This window comes from Betta splendens, chromosome 4 (assembly GCF_900634795.4).
Source record: "Betta splendens chromosome 4, fBetSpl5.4, whole genome shotgun sequence".
Classification (NCBI taxonomy): domain Eukaryota; kingdom Metazoa; phylum Chordata; class Actinopteri; order Anabantiformes; family Osphronemidae; genus Betta; species Betta splendens.
This window is the reverse complement of record NC_040884.2, coordinates 8,030,986-8,046,608: the sequence shown is the minus strand read 5'-3', so window position 1 is coordinate 8,046,608 and position 15,623 is coordinate 8,030,986. Positions and strand designations below refer to the sequence as shown.

The window sequence follows — 15,623 nt, the reverse complement described above, 5'->3', positions numbered from 1 at the left end:
GCGTACTCAGATGTTACTAAAAGTCTCCATGTAGCTGTAAAACACTGCAAGCTAAAGAAAGCACAGTCAACAGATAATCATGAAAAAAAAAACTACTGTAGAACTAAAGACGATTAAAGATAAAATACCATTGAACAGAGTGTATTAGTTTTAACCATAACCCATGAAAAGCAGCCATCATTGCGTATTTAATAAAAATGTCAATAGTTATACAATAGTTAATTTATAAAATTAAGTATGTAAATTAACTACTTAAATATTAGGTAACACTAAACGTTTACCCCTCTGGTTTTGGTTAATGTTTGAACCAGGGCATAGCACATGAAGCGCACTTAAACGCAACATTTTTCTAGGCGCACTGCACTCTGGATGTTGAAGTTTATTAAAGCTTCATCCGCCTGGCGTAAGATGGTTGTTATATTTTAAAATAAACTACACTTCCCAAGATGCCACAGTCACTATCGCGGATCTAAACGCCCCTTGACTTGAAGTGCGACTGACAGCACGTAGGCATAACTTGTGGTAATGTTTTGAGTAGTTAATAAGTGCGCAGTAACTGCTAGCGACCTTTACGCACCGAGGGCAGTCCGGGTGTCGGTCTTACAAATGGCCACCATTGTCTTTTGCTCGATAAACAAAACGGCTCAGGCTACGGCGAGACGATGTTGGACCCCACATTTAAAGGAGCTTGCTAGTGCTGTGGGGCACCGTGTGCCGCTCTCCTTCACGCACAGTCCGCTTCTGCTCCCGGCAACGAGATGGTGTTCCAGGGGTACTGGGGTAAGGTTTATGTCCCATGGGACCTCAGGGAGAGCGGCGTCTGGCCGCGCCAGAAGGGGAGCCCTGGCGCTCAGTGGAGCCGCAGCAGCAGCGGCGGCGGCGGCGGTGGTGGGATTTTTGGCCAACGCCAACCACTTCCAGCGCGCAGAGATGGCAACGAGGGTTTCCCAATCCGCCGAGGAGAAGGAGGCAGACAAGGAGGGGGGCATCCTGGAGAGATGCCTGGGCTTCATGTCGCCCCCAGTGACGGACGTCAGCGTGCTGCAGGAGACGAAGGCGGAGATGCGCACGAGGATGGAGATGCTGATCATGGAGACGCAGGCCGAGTTCTGCAGAGCCCTGGAGAAGGTGGACGGTGGGACGTTCAAGGTGGACCGGTGGGAGAGGAAGGAAGGTGAGGGGATGATAACGATCCGCATTCACTAGTTGGATTCTTGAATCAATGCCCTGCTGATTCTCTGTGTGGTGTGTTTGTGTGTGTGTGTGTGTGTGTGTGTGTGTGTGCTTGAGGTGGTGGGGGAATCAGCTGTGTGATGCAGGATGGAAAGGTGTTTGAGAAGGCAGGGGTCAATGTGTCAGTGGTGTTTGGAAACCTTACCGAGGAGGCAGCGAGGCAGATGAGGAGCAGAGGGAAAGTCCTCAAAGGAAAAGATGGTGAGTTGTGATTAAATATTCATACAGGGTCTTTTAAATCCAGGCTACTGTGCCTTTAATTTAACACAGGGTCTTTTTATTATGTTGAAAGCTGCTCTGTTTTCTCCCAGGTAAACTACCATTTTGTGCCATGGGTGTAAGCTCAGTTATCCACCCCAAGAATCCTCACATACCCACAGTGCACTTCAACTACAGATACTTTGAGGTTGAAGAGGAAGATGGTAAGTGTGTACCTTACGTCAGCACTTGTGTCTTGGTGTCAGTGACACTATTGAGTAAGAGAATGAATGACAACTCTTGTTTTCTGCTTCCTTCTCTGGGTGTGTTTGTGTGATCCAGGCACTAAGCAATGGTGGTTTGGTGGAGGCACAGACTTGACCCCAATATATATTAATAAAGAAGATGCGTTTCACTTCCACAACACCCTGAAGGAAGCTTGTGACAAGCACCACCCGCAGTACTACCCCGACTTTAAAAAATGGTACAGTAAGACAAGATTGGTGCTTCCCTGGTAAAAACTCCATGTTTATGTGTCCACCTCTTCACATAATCATCTGCGTGGCTGAGTTCTGCCGATTTGGTTGCTTAGGTGATAACGGGTGTACCCACGCTGTCAAATAATGATAAGAGGGTGTCTCTTCCTAACATCTGCAACAGGAGAAAAACGGTTGAGGCATGCCGTTTGTGAATGACCTCAGGATGTGAAAAGAGTGGGTGTGGTTTATCTGATGTCCACAATAAGGGAACTTTAAAGCAGAACTGTAGCAGCATTAGTTTACTGTTTAGTTTGCGGCCGCTGTCATAAAAAACGACTGTCTGATACATACGTATGGCCTTGGTCGATACAGGATGAGGCGATTAATGTGCTTTATTTTTCCAACCCCTGTGTCTTCTAGGTGTGACAGATACTTCTACATCCGCCACAGAGGAGAAACCCGGGGTATAGGAGGGATCTTCTTTGATGACCTGGACTCGCCAAGTCAAGAAGAGGTGTTCAACTTTGTCAAGAGCTGTGCCCACACCGTGGTGCCCTGTTACCTGCCCATTGTGTACAAACACCTCAACGACTCCTTCACTGCCGAGGAGAAGGACTGGCAGCAGGTACGACGAGGCAGGTGAGTGAAAGCCGCTCAAAGTGACCAATTATGGAAAATAGAAGCATAAGCGTCAGCGCCTCAGTGGGTTGTTATGTGTCTTCACAACTAGATTATGAATGGAATTAATTAATTTTATAAAGTAACCCAGACAAAGACTGACTGGAAGGCTGAAGGAAAAGAAGAGGCTGGGCTTAGGATATTTTCTTAAACCTTGAGCAGTTTATTAATTAACAGCTTATTTCCCAATATGAGCCCAACTTACCACATCATAAATCATTTGCACGACATTTTTAGATATGTGGAGTTCAACCTGGTGTATGACAGGGGAGTGAAGTTCGGCCTGGCCACGCCTGGCTCCAGAATTGAGAGCATCCTCATGTCCCTCCCCCTCACGGCCAGGTAAGCTAACACCAGGGTGACGCAGCGGTTGCTCTGCTCCTCTATGGCGTTGATGCGCTGCCTGTGTTTCTTTGTAATGAACTCACCCTTGGTTCCCAGGTGGGAGTACATGCATGAGCCTGTCGAAGGTACCCAGGAGGCTGAGATGATGGAGGTGTTAAAAAACCCCAAGGAGTGGGTGTGAGGTTTACGAGTCAGTGTGCACAGCATCCAGGAAACAGTCTTTTTTTTTATAAAGGTGCGACTTGTTTGACTGGATCAACAGCAGTTTCAAGTTTTTAAATATAATGTGAAGTTTCTCTTTTAATCTGTGCCATTTTTCCTAGGCCTGTTGATCACGTTTCATCATATTAGCCTTTAAATACAGAAAAATGTAATAATAATGAGGCAGCTTTATTATTCTTCAGGGCCTGGTACAGTAAACAAGACCAAATAATGTGACTTCCCGTGTGACTGCTTTCAGGTCATCTCACTTTGGTGATGTGCTACTTTTAAGAAGTTGCTATGTTTTTATGCCTTGGCTAAATGTGGTTTGCTTTACTCTTCTTTAACATTGAACAAAAAGGGAAAATAGAGACTGTGGGCCACAGTATTTGTTTGTTTGGCAGAAAAATTAAATCCTTGACGTTTAAATGTGTCTGATTGCAAGATATTTTTAACAAAGCTGAATAAGAATTGGCCCGTGTTAAGCCTCACGTTCACACAGGAGGATTGTTCGTTTGTGGTTCATGAATCACTGGTTTGTTTGAACAGTGGATTTAGGATCATGTTGCACAGTGAGAACAGATGAGGTGGCTCCTTAAAAATAACTCAAGCAGACATTTTTGAAAATATCCTATATTCTCGCTAAGTTATACAACCAACCACTTTTCAATGTTTTATTAGAAATTAATTCAAGCTTTTGTACATAATGATATATTACAAGTTCCCTTGCATTTAATGTTTCATAACGTTTGATAAGGCACTGTAAAAACAGGCCTCAGTAGGTACAACTGACCTAACCAAAATCTCAACCACTACCAGCACAACTCAGTTCGAGGTCATAGCTAGTGCTGAGGTTCATAGATCAAACAACTGTATAATAATAACCAGTGCTCATAGTCTGAGGTGTAGACAGAGTGACGTTATTCAGTGTCAGTAAATATTATAGATGTATTTGGTTTTAAGAATGTATGCAGCAACATTGCATAAAGAGCTTGAGCACTTTTTCATCAGAGGATTACAGTAACATTATCAATGCTTAAAATCATGTTGAACACATCCAACCACACTGTCCTACTTGTCATTATATAGCTGAACCTAAACACAAAGTGCCTTCATTATTATTCACAACCTAATGTATAATTGTTACATTAATATTAATGCATCCCATGCATTTCTGTTTCACTGTAACTCTTATCACAAATCCTTTTATGTATATCTATATACAGGTACATTACACGTGCTAAATCATAGTGGCGTTAAATATGGGGCTTTGCCCAAACCTGTCTATATTGTATTGCTCACTGTCCCTCATTGCTGTGCAAATCACTCCACAACTACTGTGTTACTGCAAAGTAGCTGAAAAGCAGCACAGCACAAGACTGTGCCGTATCAGTTAGATGTGTTTTATAGGAAAGTCTTCACAGTTAAAGCAGGCCCTAAGCCTGATAGGCATGGAGCAGGGAGCTCTGACCATCAACAGTGCTGATCCAGATCCAACCTCACATGTTCAGACCACGTCATGTGCCAAAGAATAGAAACACGTGCACCCACCTACATCTATTTTAGCATCCCCATTTATGGCTGGTGGTCTTAAATGTAATGTCAAATACTTAAGTGTATCCTGAAGCTGGGCCGATGCTTAGGGTTTGGCAGCTTGACTATTTAAAACTCACTTATGAGTAGTGATGAAAATTAGGCCACAGCTCGCTGAGTCTTCGGTTGTGGCTAAATGTTTTGGATATTTGGCGGAAACATTTAACCCACAATTTAACAAGCTCAGACATGTCAGACACACAGATCCTGTCCTGCACAAAACCACCAGTAAGTAGTTTTAGAATAGAAGAGTGACTGGTGGGGAATTTTAGTATTTTCTGCAAGAATAGAGTTACTCAACTAAACCAGAGCTAAAGTGTGAATATCAGACTTAGATTTGCCACTTGATAACAAGTATGTTTCAACTGTGATGTTGCTGTGTCTGTGAATGCCACTAGATGCTTGTTTACTACTATAAAACATCTGACGTGGCAGAGTGAAACAAAAAAGAAAAGCATCGGTTCAACACCCGCATACCCTTTCTGAAAGGCTTCCAGCCTCAAGCCAATCATAACATTTTTCTTATGCCAAATGAGACATTTGCTTTACCTGCTGAGGTAAAAAATTTGCTACTGTGTGACAGCATAGATGCAACTCGAAGAAACAAGTGAGGTGTTGGTTGGTTTTGGTATTGCAGTATCATTGTTCCCTTTTGTGTTTAGATCACCTCACCGATGACATGTTAGTGCAAATTTTAAACTGTGCATTAGTCCATAATCCAGGCAGTGAAGAGTGTTTCTGCTGAATGAGGAAGGCTGGTGATCCCACAACAGTGGCACTGCTAGGTGATAAGACAGTCTAAGTGTAGGTTAGGGCTTTTTTTGCAGTGTTAGTGAGAGACAGGTTTACTTGCGCCCACTGACACAAGTAGTGCTGGTGTTGACAATATCCTCATACTGTGGCGGTGGCTCTGTCTCTATCTGGACATCCGTGTGGCCCACAGCTTCCTCGTACGATGGAGGAGGGTCTCCAGCACTTCCTCTCCCTGATGTGAGATCGGAGCCTGGATAAGCTGGGCTGCTATGTACGCTGAGTTCTGATTGGTCACCATGCTGGTAATCCCTCCCCCAATGGTCCATAGAGACCACTGACAGGACGTGGTCTTGACGCGAGTGTCCCATGCTGGGGTTGCGCTGTGAGCGCTTGCGGGACTGGCAGCGCCACACTGCGATTGCAATGGCGGCCATGACGATCAAAACCAGCACCAAAGGTATGATCAGGTAGAGAGAGTGGATTCCACCAGCCATCGTCTCCAGCCCTCCAGCTGGACTGCTCTCCCGCACATACTCCTCCCAAAACCGTCTCTGCAGCCGGTCAGAACAGACACAATGTTAAAATGATTTTTTATTTTCTTCAGAATGAGAAAGTACATTAGAGCAGTTTATAGTATTAACACGGTGGCACAAAGCTGAAAGTCAAAGTGAAAAGGTTTTATCTGGAGTACTGAAACAATAGAAATGGACAGCAACACCCAAACAAAGAGAGACCACACGATTGTGCACGTTCATCTGCATGACTAATCTATGCCTTCTCACAAGAGTTTTACAATAAAGACCCCCTCCCGCTTCCTGCTGATAATCATCACTTCCTGGAAAACAAAATCCACTTTCCACAAGCAACCACTACACTGATCTAGAGAACAACTCTCTCTCGGCTGGAATTAATAAGACTTTATGGACCACTGGTGAGTCATGTTAAAAAGAGCTACAGCTTTATGTGATCTACGTGTGTGTCCCCATGTATCAATACACAATATGACGCACGTATTATGTGTTCTACCGTTTAATTCCTGCGTGTATTTGGTACTTGTGTGCGTCTCATTCCCTCACCGTCTTCTCGTCATTTTCGAAAGCCTCGCGAGCCTCTTCATACGTGCAGATCTCCTCACGACACTCCCTCTGGATGTTCCCCTGTTTCATCTCCTCCAGCAAGAAGTTGGCCCTGCGCAGCCGCCGCAGCACCGAGTGGGCTGCGTCCGCTGGCAGGAACACTGGGGGGGGGGCAAAGACGGGGCCAGAGAGGGGTGAGGGATGTGAGATTAAGAAATTTATGGGAAATTAACAGTGCATGGTCTGAGATAACAAGTAAATCCAAAATGTAAAATGAAACAAAATAATGTAGGGGCAAGGGGGAGGAAGTGTAATGGGGAGATCGAGCCATGCCACTGTTGTAAAAGCAAGTGTGGAGCGGGAAAGAGGACAAAGAAATTAAAAAAAGCAAAAATGCAAAAACAAAAAAAAAAGGAAACGAGAGGTGGGAACTGTAACAAAGGCGGTAGGGTTGAGCTGAGCTGAGCTGAGGGCTGCCCAGTGCCCACATTTCTGCATAAAAACAGAAGCTCCTTTGATTTGGGCATCCATCTACGGGCATATAAGAGAACCTAAAGGAATGGACTTAGCAAGACAGAGTGTCCCTCTGTTTCACACGCGAACTCTCCGGCACAAGCTGTTCACACGATGCCACCACATACTCTGGGAATTAATGATGTGCTACTGCGTTTCACGTCACGATTCCTTTGTGACGTGCAACTTCAGAGACATGCACAGCAAAAGACCTGAAACGTGAAACAAGGAACAAAAACACAGGAAAGAGAGAAACACCCTGGAGAAAGAATGGGCATTGTATTATAAAGAAGGGGAGGGGAAAAAAGCCTTGGAGTCGCATTACAACGTCGGTTTTGAGTAGTTATGAAAATCAAAGGAACAAAAAAAGGAACACAGGATGACATGAAAATGAAAAGTAATGAGAGTTTATGTGGAGTAGGATTAAAACGTGGACATTTCCCACTTATATACGCCATAAACTTACCACTCCCCATGATTCCTGCGAGTCTGTTTGGGGTGATTAATCTGTTGAAAACGAAACACACAGTGAAGATCAGATCTGGATGCTGTTGATACAGGTTAAACATCAATTAACTCCATCCCCTGAGCGAAACTTAGTCATCGCGCGGCACGAAGGAAGAAGCTGTTGAGCTCGTCTCCTCTGCTATGAAACGAGGTCGACGGGAATGTAAAACGGCGTGAATCCACCACCAAACCGAAGGTCCCAGCGGCATAGCGACGATGAGGCAGCGGTGACGGGGCGTAGCTCCTGTGTGGCCGAGGCATCGCTGACAAAGTGACCAATGGCGGCCACTGGCCACCGTTACACACGGATGCGAGTGACGGGAACCGTGCCCAAAAATAGCCCCGCAGCAGCTGAAACGCGTCTGACAAAGCGCCGCCGCCCCGCCGCACGGCGACGCGCGGCGGGGCGGCGAATGCGAGCCGCGACGAAAGTGCTACGCTCGTCGGCGGCGAACGGCCTGTTTTCCCCCGTGCTGCCGCGCGCGGCGGAGCGGGCCGGTCGCTCTCGCGCAGCCGAGTCCCGTTATTGACAAGCGGCGGTGATTTGCAGTGAGCGCGGCTGTGCCTCGGATGCTATTTACCCAGCGCCGCATGGAGCAAACGATGAAACGAGCGGCAGAAAAGCCCGCGCGACATACGACGCCTGAAACACCGCGAAATACAAAGTTTATCCCAGCGCTTTACCTCCTTTTGCCCCCAAAATCTGCATTGACGATCCCTCTGCTCCTCCGTTGACCGAGTGTTGCTATGTGCCGAGCGCATGCGCATAACTGTGTTTGCTACAGCGCCCCCTCCCCTTGCGCGAGGCGGATGTTACGAATTTACACCTAGTGACTTCGAAAGTGTTTATTTTTCAGTTTTAAATGTTATATGTCTTTTATTGTTAATAGATCTCCCAAAACACACATTTTTCATTTTTTTGAACGCACTGATGCAAGTGTCTTTATCCAATAAACAAAATGAGACCTTGGCATGAGAAACCTTTTTCACTTTGCTGATCTCTGTGTTTGCTAATGCTAGTCCATAATCAGACCCATTGGTCTTTGCTATACAAATTTTTAACACCACCTACTGCGGATGTAATGAGGTCAATACACTTTATTTCTGTTCTAAGTTTTGATATTTGCATAAGTTAATTAGCTGTGAAGAGTGAAAAGAGACAATATTATAAATTTGTTTCCATGGAGTTTTTGCTTTTGCTTGTTCTGTATCAGTCAATTTAACATTGCAATCAAATCTGTATTTTGCAACACTGCTACAACAGTAATGATATGTAAATGTTGATGAGTTTTGTTGGTGCAGCAACTTATCTCTGTTAGTGGGTTTGGGTTTGTGCCCACCAAGTCTCTACTGATTATAATATTCATAAAGGATGAAATAATAATACACCTTTTGTAGACACAAATGTAATTATGCCAGGATGCCGTAGTATCCTTTCCAGAAATATATGTACACATTTAAATGTATGTCATTATTATTATTACAAAATTATTTATAACTACAAAGTGAACACTGTTTTTTTTTCTTGTTGTATTTTTGGAATCATATGTTCCCCCAACATTTTCTAGCACTAGATGTTTACAAAATGCTATGTCACAGCTGTTTGCCTCAAGTTTAGGCAAAAAACACCAGTGTGTGTGTGTGTGTGTGTGTGTGTGTGTGTGTGTGTGTGTGTGTGTGTGTGTGTGTGTGTGTGTGTGTGTTTGAAAGCAAGAAAGAGAGAGAGATGGTGTACAGCGCACATGTCTTTGCCCTCTGTGTGCCATGCATTAAGTGACAGAGAGGGAAACAAATAAACAAGTTTTAAAGATAACTTAATGTTACAATTATTTAGCTTGTTGTTCTTCATTCATGTATTAAACGATGCGACATTTGGCTTGGTGATATAATAAATGTGTTAGACATCACACTCCTCATCCTTTGGCCCACATCCAATAAAGCTTATTTTATTGAGGGCGTCAAACGGCACCACCTACAGGCCAACATGTAAAACCGCACACCGTCTGGTTTCTCCTTTGTTTTTTAGGCTGTCGGACCGTGTCGCTCTGCGCACTAGGACCCAGCAGGTGCAGCCCGTGTTATTTCAGTGATTTGCAGCACGGTCCCGTCAGCAGAGCGCTGGACCCACGACGGCGGCAGCAGCGTCTTCTGGACCCAGGACGCGCACTGAGCATCCTGGTCCCCGCAGTACAGGGACGGACCGAACACGTCCGCAGCTTGAAGCGGACTGCTTTTTGGACTTTGGGAAACATCAGAGAACACACATGTTCTCCTCTTTGTTTCTCTCTGCGTTTTTTTAAAGTAAGTGACTTTAAATAATCCATGGCTTCGTCCGTGAGCGGCACAGAGGAGGTCCGAGTGTCGGCGCTGACGCCCCTGAAGTTGGTGGGACTGGTGTGCGTGTTCCTCGCGCTGTGCCTGGATGTTGGGGCCATTCTGAGCCCGGCGTGGGTCACGGCAGATGACCAGTACTACTTATCCTTGTGGGCGTCCTGCTGGAAGCTGCTCAGCTCCGTGGAGTGGTCCTGCAGCAACACGCTGGCCACGGGTGAGAGACACGCGCATGTGCCTAAGTTACTGATAGACGAGGCGATGCGTTATTTAGGAGTTTTAGGACCGCCGAGCGTCGTTTTATCCCGAAACCCGCACAATGTGGGGCGCAGACAGACACCCGCATTCATATTCTAATGAAAGTGAGATGCGCAGCGCTGTGGGAAAACAAAGGGTCCCTGCAGACAGTGCGCGACTCACCCATTCAGTTCTGTTGGTGAGAATTATAAAAGATCGCCCTAGAGAGAGCCAAATGTTAATTACTTTATAATTAGTTATTGCCTGGTTAATTTAAACTTCAGAACGCTGTTAAATGAAAGATGATAGTGAACAGTGGGGCACACAGTGCGGCTCTTCAAGCCGTTAATAATCGACCAAAGTAAAAAAAAAAACAAAACTTTGTACTTTGGTCTCAAAGTCTAAAGAATGCGACAGTTTTGGTTTTCCTAAATAAGCGTTTCCTGCAACATTTGCCCTGCGCCACATTGAATGATGTGGGAATTTCGCCTGGCCATGAGCGGTCCAGCTGGGGTTTCATTTGGCCTTTTGTTGCGCACAAAATGAGCCTTTGTGTGCGTTTCTTCACCGACCAAGGAGCAGGGGCAACTCAGAGCAGAGAACTCCCCAGAGATCCAGATGCCTGGAGATTAGTAACCAGGGAAACAAGTGAAGCACTCAAGAAACGCTGATTTTCTCTATTAAGGAAACTTCTGTCTCCACGTTAGGCGCTGGCTGCCAGCATTTTATGATTCCATCACAGCTGCAAAAAATAAATAATTAAAAAGAATTGTCCATCAGTACAGGAATAGCATGAAAAAAAAAGTCTGTCTAGGTTTCAGAGCAGCGTGTTAAAAAAACCTGACGACCACACATCTGATGTCATCTAAAAGCGATGTTTGATGGCTTGATTTGTCATTTGAGTCATTTGTGTTGGGCCACAATTCACAATTCAACACAGTAGCTCATTAAAGAAACGCCACTTGGCTGTGTTGTATTCGTAGGTGTTATCCGCACGCCGTAAACCTGATGAACCTCGCACTGGAACATAGCCCAGGGTTTTTCAGCTTAAAAGTCGTCTGAAGTCTTTTGTGCACATGTAAAAAGAGGGTAAAGCTTATGTAGGATTATCCGGCTCCAGATCCCTGACTACTGCCTCGTACGTTTTGTGTGTGTGTCTGTGTTTGTCTGTATGTCCAGCAAAACGTTTCCTCTCTGTGTCAGAGGTGAGCGGGCGCAGGTCGCCCCGGCCCCGTTCCTCCGCCGTCAGCACAGACAAAGTGCACTTTGGTGCCATATAAAGACATGCAGGCTCCGTGTCAGCGCCCGGGAGCAGCATACCACAGTAAATGCACATCCTCAGGCTTGTGCTTGGCTAGGCTTATCGATTTGAATCCCAGCAATCGCCCCCCCCACCCCCCCCCCCCCCCCCCCCCCCCCCCCCCCCCCCCCCCCCCCCCCCCCCCCCCCCCCCCCCCCCCCCCCCCCCCATCCCCCCACAGAAGCCCCCCACCCCTCTGATGTTTCTCAGTGTCATGCTCTAAGCATTAAATAAATCCTGTTAGTTTGAAACAGCAGCTGGCTGCTCAGATGTTCCGAGCGTGTTCTGCGAGGTCTGCACGCGCGCCTCGTTTCCGGACGAGCCCGGTGCTCGCAGGGTGCTGATCCCGCTGCATGTCCGCGCTCCGCTCGGTCGCGCCTCTCCTCCGCTCCCCTCAACGCACGACTGGGAAGCTGGACACGGGGTCGGGAATGTCAAACCTCTGTGCGAGAGCGTTTTTCCGGGTCAGTGCGAGATGGGGGGGTGAATGTGTGGCCGGCGCGCGGCTCCAGCTTGGGCTGTCAGACATTATCATAGCGTCCACACGAGCAGGTGACGGCTACGCGCCCGGTGCGCGTCCGGCTTCTCCTCCGTGGACACTGGGATCTCAGCTGGGAGATCTTCCCACTTCGCCTCCATCCTGCTCCCTTGAGATAGCGGAGATGCGCATGGCAGTGGGAGACACACTCCAGGCTCCTCTGTGGCACAGATCTTCCACCGTTGTCTCAGACAAAGACACAGGGCGACGCCCAAAGGACTTCTGTGCAATGAACAGTGGCGCGCACACGGGGGCCCTTAATTAATGCTCAGATTGGATCTCGTGCACTGTATCTCCTTTTCCATCTGTCATCGTGCGGGGCTCAGATTAACGGTTTGGCTCGTCCGAGCCTTTAAGCGCTCCAACGCTGGCTGTGCTTCTTGCTCAGAGTACAGGGGCTGTTTCCAAATCTGAGGCGAGATGACTTTCGGCATCCTGCTGTTCGGTGCGCGCGCCGATAAGGGTTTCGCCATCAGAGCCGACCCGCGGAGGCTCTCCCACCGGCGACGGGCCTCCACGACTGGAGGTGAGGTGGGGGCGACCGTCGGGGCGACCGTTGGGCTCGGCCCCCGGGGGCCTCGCGTTGCGCAAGCTGTAGGTGGGAGAGAACGGCCGCTCTGCTTTTGGTGGGCTCTTTCCAACATCCTGTGGTGACAGGGCCCGGTTTTAAACCCTAAATACGAAACCATATTTGGTCAAAAAAAGTGGTTGATGTTTGTTTATAGTTGAGCTGCTTGGCCCCTGGAATAAAGTTTCCCTCCAACAAGAGTGGGAACTGTATTTTAAGCAGCTTATGTTCCATCAGTTTCTCCTGGCTGGTAAATGTTTTAATGACTTTCTGCCTCCTTGGAGGGGGAATATTCTCAGCAATATGCTTAATCTTTTTTTTTTTTACTTCCTGAGCTTCATAATAGATAGTACAATGTATACAGCACCTACTACTAAACATATTCAAAAAGCGCCACTGCTTGAGTCATTACTTGGAGCCCATTGTGATTCACTCTCCTTTATTTGTTCCAGCCACTGTATTTTGAATGATTTCCTCCTGTGTAATCAAATGGCTCATCACAATATCCTCCGCCTGTTTACATAGGAACCTCCTGTTTCCCCGCCTACACGGTAAAGTTACAAAAAGCAATGCTTAATCTCTGAACAATAACACGTCGCATGTCTTGCACCAGCGCGAATCTCCCATAAGTCTTTATGTTTTCCCCCAAATACAAAATCTCTCTATAATGTCTCGCTTCTCCATTTTGGATAAACTCACAAGCTTCCTCCCGTTTTTCTGTTTGTTTACACTCTGGCACTCTAAGAAAGACTGGAAGCGAGATTGAAGCAGCACTTTTTTTTCCGGTTGAGTGTTTTTTTGCAGTAGCTCTGATTGAGGAGCTGAGAGTGCTGCTGAGTTGGGAGGGAATCATTATCTGAGTCACCTCACAGCGTCTCCGCGCTGGAATCCGTTACTGCACGGCTGAAATCTGCGCGTAGCCGAGCGTGCGCGGGTTTGTTTTGCCTCTTTCTCGCCAGCCAGCCTCAAAGCGCGTGGTTCACATTTCTCTTTCGTCCCTGGCCTTGGATCCCCCAGCGGCTCACATCAAAACACGATGCATCCTCTCCGGCTCCATGGAATAAGCACAAGGGGCTGTCTGTGCCGCAGATAGTTTGTGTTCACGCGGCGCTGGGTGGGATGGTTTCTCTCTGAGAGATGGAGCACGGCGGCGTAAATGTGGCCTGTGACCTCTTCCAACGCCTCCCGTCTGTTTTAGCTCCTCACTTCCCTGTCACCTGCAAAGCGTAACGTCCTTTTAGCCGCCCGTGTGACTCTCTCACCCCCTCCCTCCTCTGTCCCTGTGTGTGTCTCAGACTGGCAGATCGCCACGCTGGCCCTGCTGCTGGGGGGGGCGGCCCTCACCCTCTGCTCCTTCCTCGGAGCGCTCGTCTCCCTGTGCTTGGGCTCCAGGAGCCGCTGCTACAGGCCTGTGGCCGTCATGCTGTTCTCGGCAGGTACGTCGAGCACAGTTTCTTGTTTTTTAATCTTTCTAGCATATTAATTTTCACGTCATACTTTCTCTTTTCCTTTCTGTCCCTCTGTAGTTGTGCTTCAGGCGTGCAGCTTGGTCCTGTTCCCTATCAAGTTTATAGAGACAGTCAGTCTGAGAGTGTACCACGAGTTCAACTGGGGCTACGGCCTGGCCTGGGGATCCACCATCTTCTCCTTTGGAGGCGCCATCCTCTACTGCCTCAACCCCAAGAACTACGAAGACTACTACTAAACAACGCAAACCAAGAAAAGGACAAAGAACCAAGGCTCTTTGTTTCACTCTTTGTGTCCTCGCAGTAATAGGAACTTAATGTGTCACAGTGCAAAACTGCAGACAAAAATATGTATTTTTAGTGTTTACCAGAAACAAATGCTTCCATTTATTACTGGAAACATTACGTCTCAAAGACTATATTGACTGATTGGACTGAAGTCCTAAGCTCTCTAAACCCAGCCGGGGTAATCTGGGAGAAAATGCCACCACTCGGATAAGCGTGCGCCCCCTTTAAGTGGAACACGAGTAGATTTCACATTTGGACAGAAAATCTGAGGGGAACAGATGGAGTCACTGACCCCATACCAGGATGAACTGGTGGACTAATTAACCAACCGAAGCGAGGAGCGGCTGATAACAGAGTATGATGTAGATACGAGCCAATCAGTGGATGAGGGGATTCAGGGAGAAGGTCCTATTGTAGTGATGTCCGGAGGAAGACAACAAAGGAAATGCAACAGAAATAGTACATTGGGAACTGGGAGTGCTTTTTTCTCCATTACAGCGTAACACACTGATGAAAGCATGTCATGAAGCTGCAACAAGCTGGCTCTGTTTTTTTTCTGTGCTGTGTCTAGAGAGAGTAAGAGATACTGATAATAGACAAAAGCAGCGAAAAACATTCCATGAGCACCTTACGTGTTATCACCAGGGTGAGGAGAACCAGTTTTGGGTTAATGAATAGCACAGACTGTCGCATGTAAACAGATATAAAACTTTGTGTCTGCAAACGTAAGCCTGGAGCGTAACCTCCAATTAGACCTGCTTTTAGTCCAAGTGTTGTATTAAATGTGCCGTCAACATAAGTGTACTGCACACAAAGCACTGGGAAGAGAAATGGCAAATGACCATGTCTGTGTATGCACGTCTGCATGATCATACGACCCAGTGCTCTCACACACTTCCTCATGTGATGCCTCCTTATCTTCCCACTCTGAAGCGAATGGGAATGCTCCCAGTGGAGAACTCAAGTAGAGAGAAGCCGTGGAAGGAACCAATGTCCAATGTTAAACAGTCATACTCAGCTTTGCATCTAAGTTAGGATCTGTGATATAGTGCATAAGGAAACGTTAGAGCGCATGAGTTGCATTAGAAAGGCTTGAATGACAAAGTTAAAAATTGAAGCTGACATACAACAAAGACTCATGGAGCCAGAAGACAGATGTACTCTGCTCATGCCCATACTCTCATCTGCTACAGTATTCCTCCTGCCTCATTAGTGATAGTGTGTTTGCATGTCATCACCATTTGCTGCTGTACTTCTGAGGATTACAAACATAATAAAGATTTATAGGTTAAAAAAAAGGCACGTTTGGCTCTTTTGTG

At 46.8% G+C, this 15,623-nt stretch overlaps 3 protein-coding genes across 3 annotated transcripts; 2 read left to right on the top strand and 1 right to left on the bottom strand.

Annotated features, from left to right (window-relative positions):
- The first annotated feature begins 462 nt into the window (after positions 1–462).
- cpox (coproporphyrinogen oxidase) lies at positions 463–3,567 on the top strand. The gene is made up of 7 exons (XM_029148865.3): positions 463–1,174; positions 1,291–1,434; positions 1,545–1,655; positions 1,774–1,915; positions 2,331–2,549; positions 2,826–2,930; positions 3,030–3,567. Exons 1-7 carry the CDS (start codon positions 607–609, stop codon positions 3,112–3,114), a joined length of 1,374 nt encoding a protein of 457 aa, XP_029004698.1. The 5' UTR covers positions 463–606; the 3' UTR covers positions 3,115–3,567.
- Positions 3,568–3,794: 227 nt separating this feature from the next.
- On the bottom strand, positions 3,795–8,396 carry prrg1 (proline rich Gla (G-carboxyglutamic acid) 1). Its single transcript, XM_029148896.2, has 4 exons — positions 8,261–8,396; positions 7,536–7,576; positions 6,557–6,717; positions 3,795–6,031 (listed from the first exon to the last, which is right to left on the bottom strand). The coding sequence occupies exons 2-4, from the start codon at positions 7,543–7,545 to the stop codon at positions 5,573–5,575; spliced, it is 630 nt and encodes a 209-aa protein (XP_029004729.1). The 5' UTR covers positions 7,546–7,576; positions 8,261–8,396; the 3' UTR covers positions 3,795–5,572.
- Positions 8,397–9,633: 1,237 nt separating this feature from the next.
- tmem47 (transmembrane protein 47) lies at positions 9,634–15,602 on the top strand. Its single transcript, XM_029148898.3, has 3 exons — positions 9,634–10,124; positions 13,846–13,986; positions 14,077–15,602. Exons 1-3 carry the CDS (start codon positions 9,899–9,901, stop codon positions 14,253–14,255), a joined length of 546 nt encoding a protein of 181 aa, XP_029004731.1. The 5' UTR covers positions 9,634–9,898; the 3' UTR covers positions 14,256–15,602.
- Positions 15,603–15,623: the final 21 nt, after the last annotated feature.

Excerpts from the sequence above, each read along its gene's own strand:
- cpox (XM_029148865.3), top strand. The coding sequence starts at position 607 with ATGGCCACCATTGTCTTTTGCTCGATAAACAAAACGGCTCAGGCTACG. Across the intron at positions 1,435-1,544 it reads AGTCCTCAAAGGAAAAGATG|GTAAACTACCATTTTGTGCC; the intron begins GTGAGTTGTGAT and ends GTTTTCTCCCAG. Across the intron at positions 2,931-3,029 it reads TCCCTCCCCCTCACGGCCAG|GTGGGAGTACATGCATGAGC; the intron begins GTAAGCTAACAC and ends CTTGGTTCCCAG.
- prrg1 (XM_029148896.2), bottom strand. Across the intron at positions 6,032-6,556 it reads TCGAAAATGACGAGAAGACG|AGACGGTTTTGGGAGGAGTA; the intron begins GTGAGGGAATGA and ends GACCGGCTGCAG.
- tmem47 (XM_029148898.3), top strand. The coding sequence starts at position 9,899 with ATGGCTTCGTCCGTGAGCGGCACAGAGGAGGTCCGAGTGTCGGCGCTG. Across the intron at positions 10,125-13,845 it reads CAGCAACACGCTGGCCACGG|ACTGGCAGATCGCCACGCTG; the intron begins GTGAGAGACACG and ends TGTGTGTCTCAG. Across the intron at positions 13,987-14,076 it reads CGTCATGCTGTTCTCGGCAG|TTGTGCTTCAGGCGTGCAGC; the intron begins GTACGTCGAGCA and ends GTCCCTCTGTAG.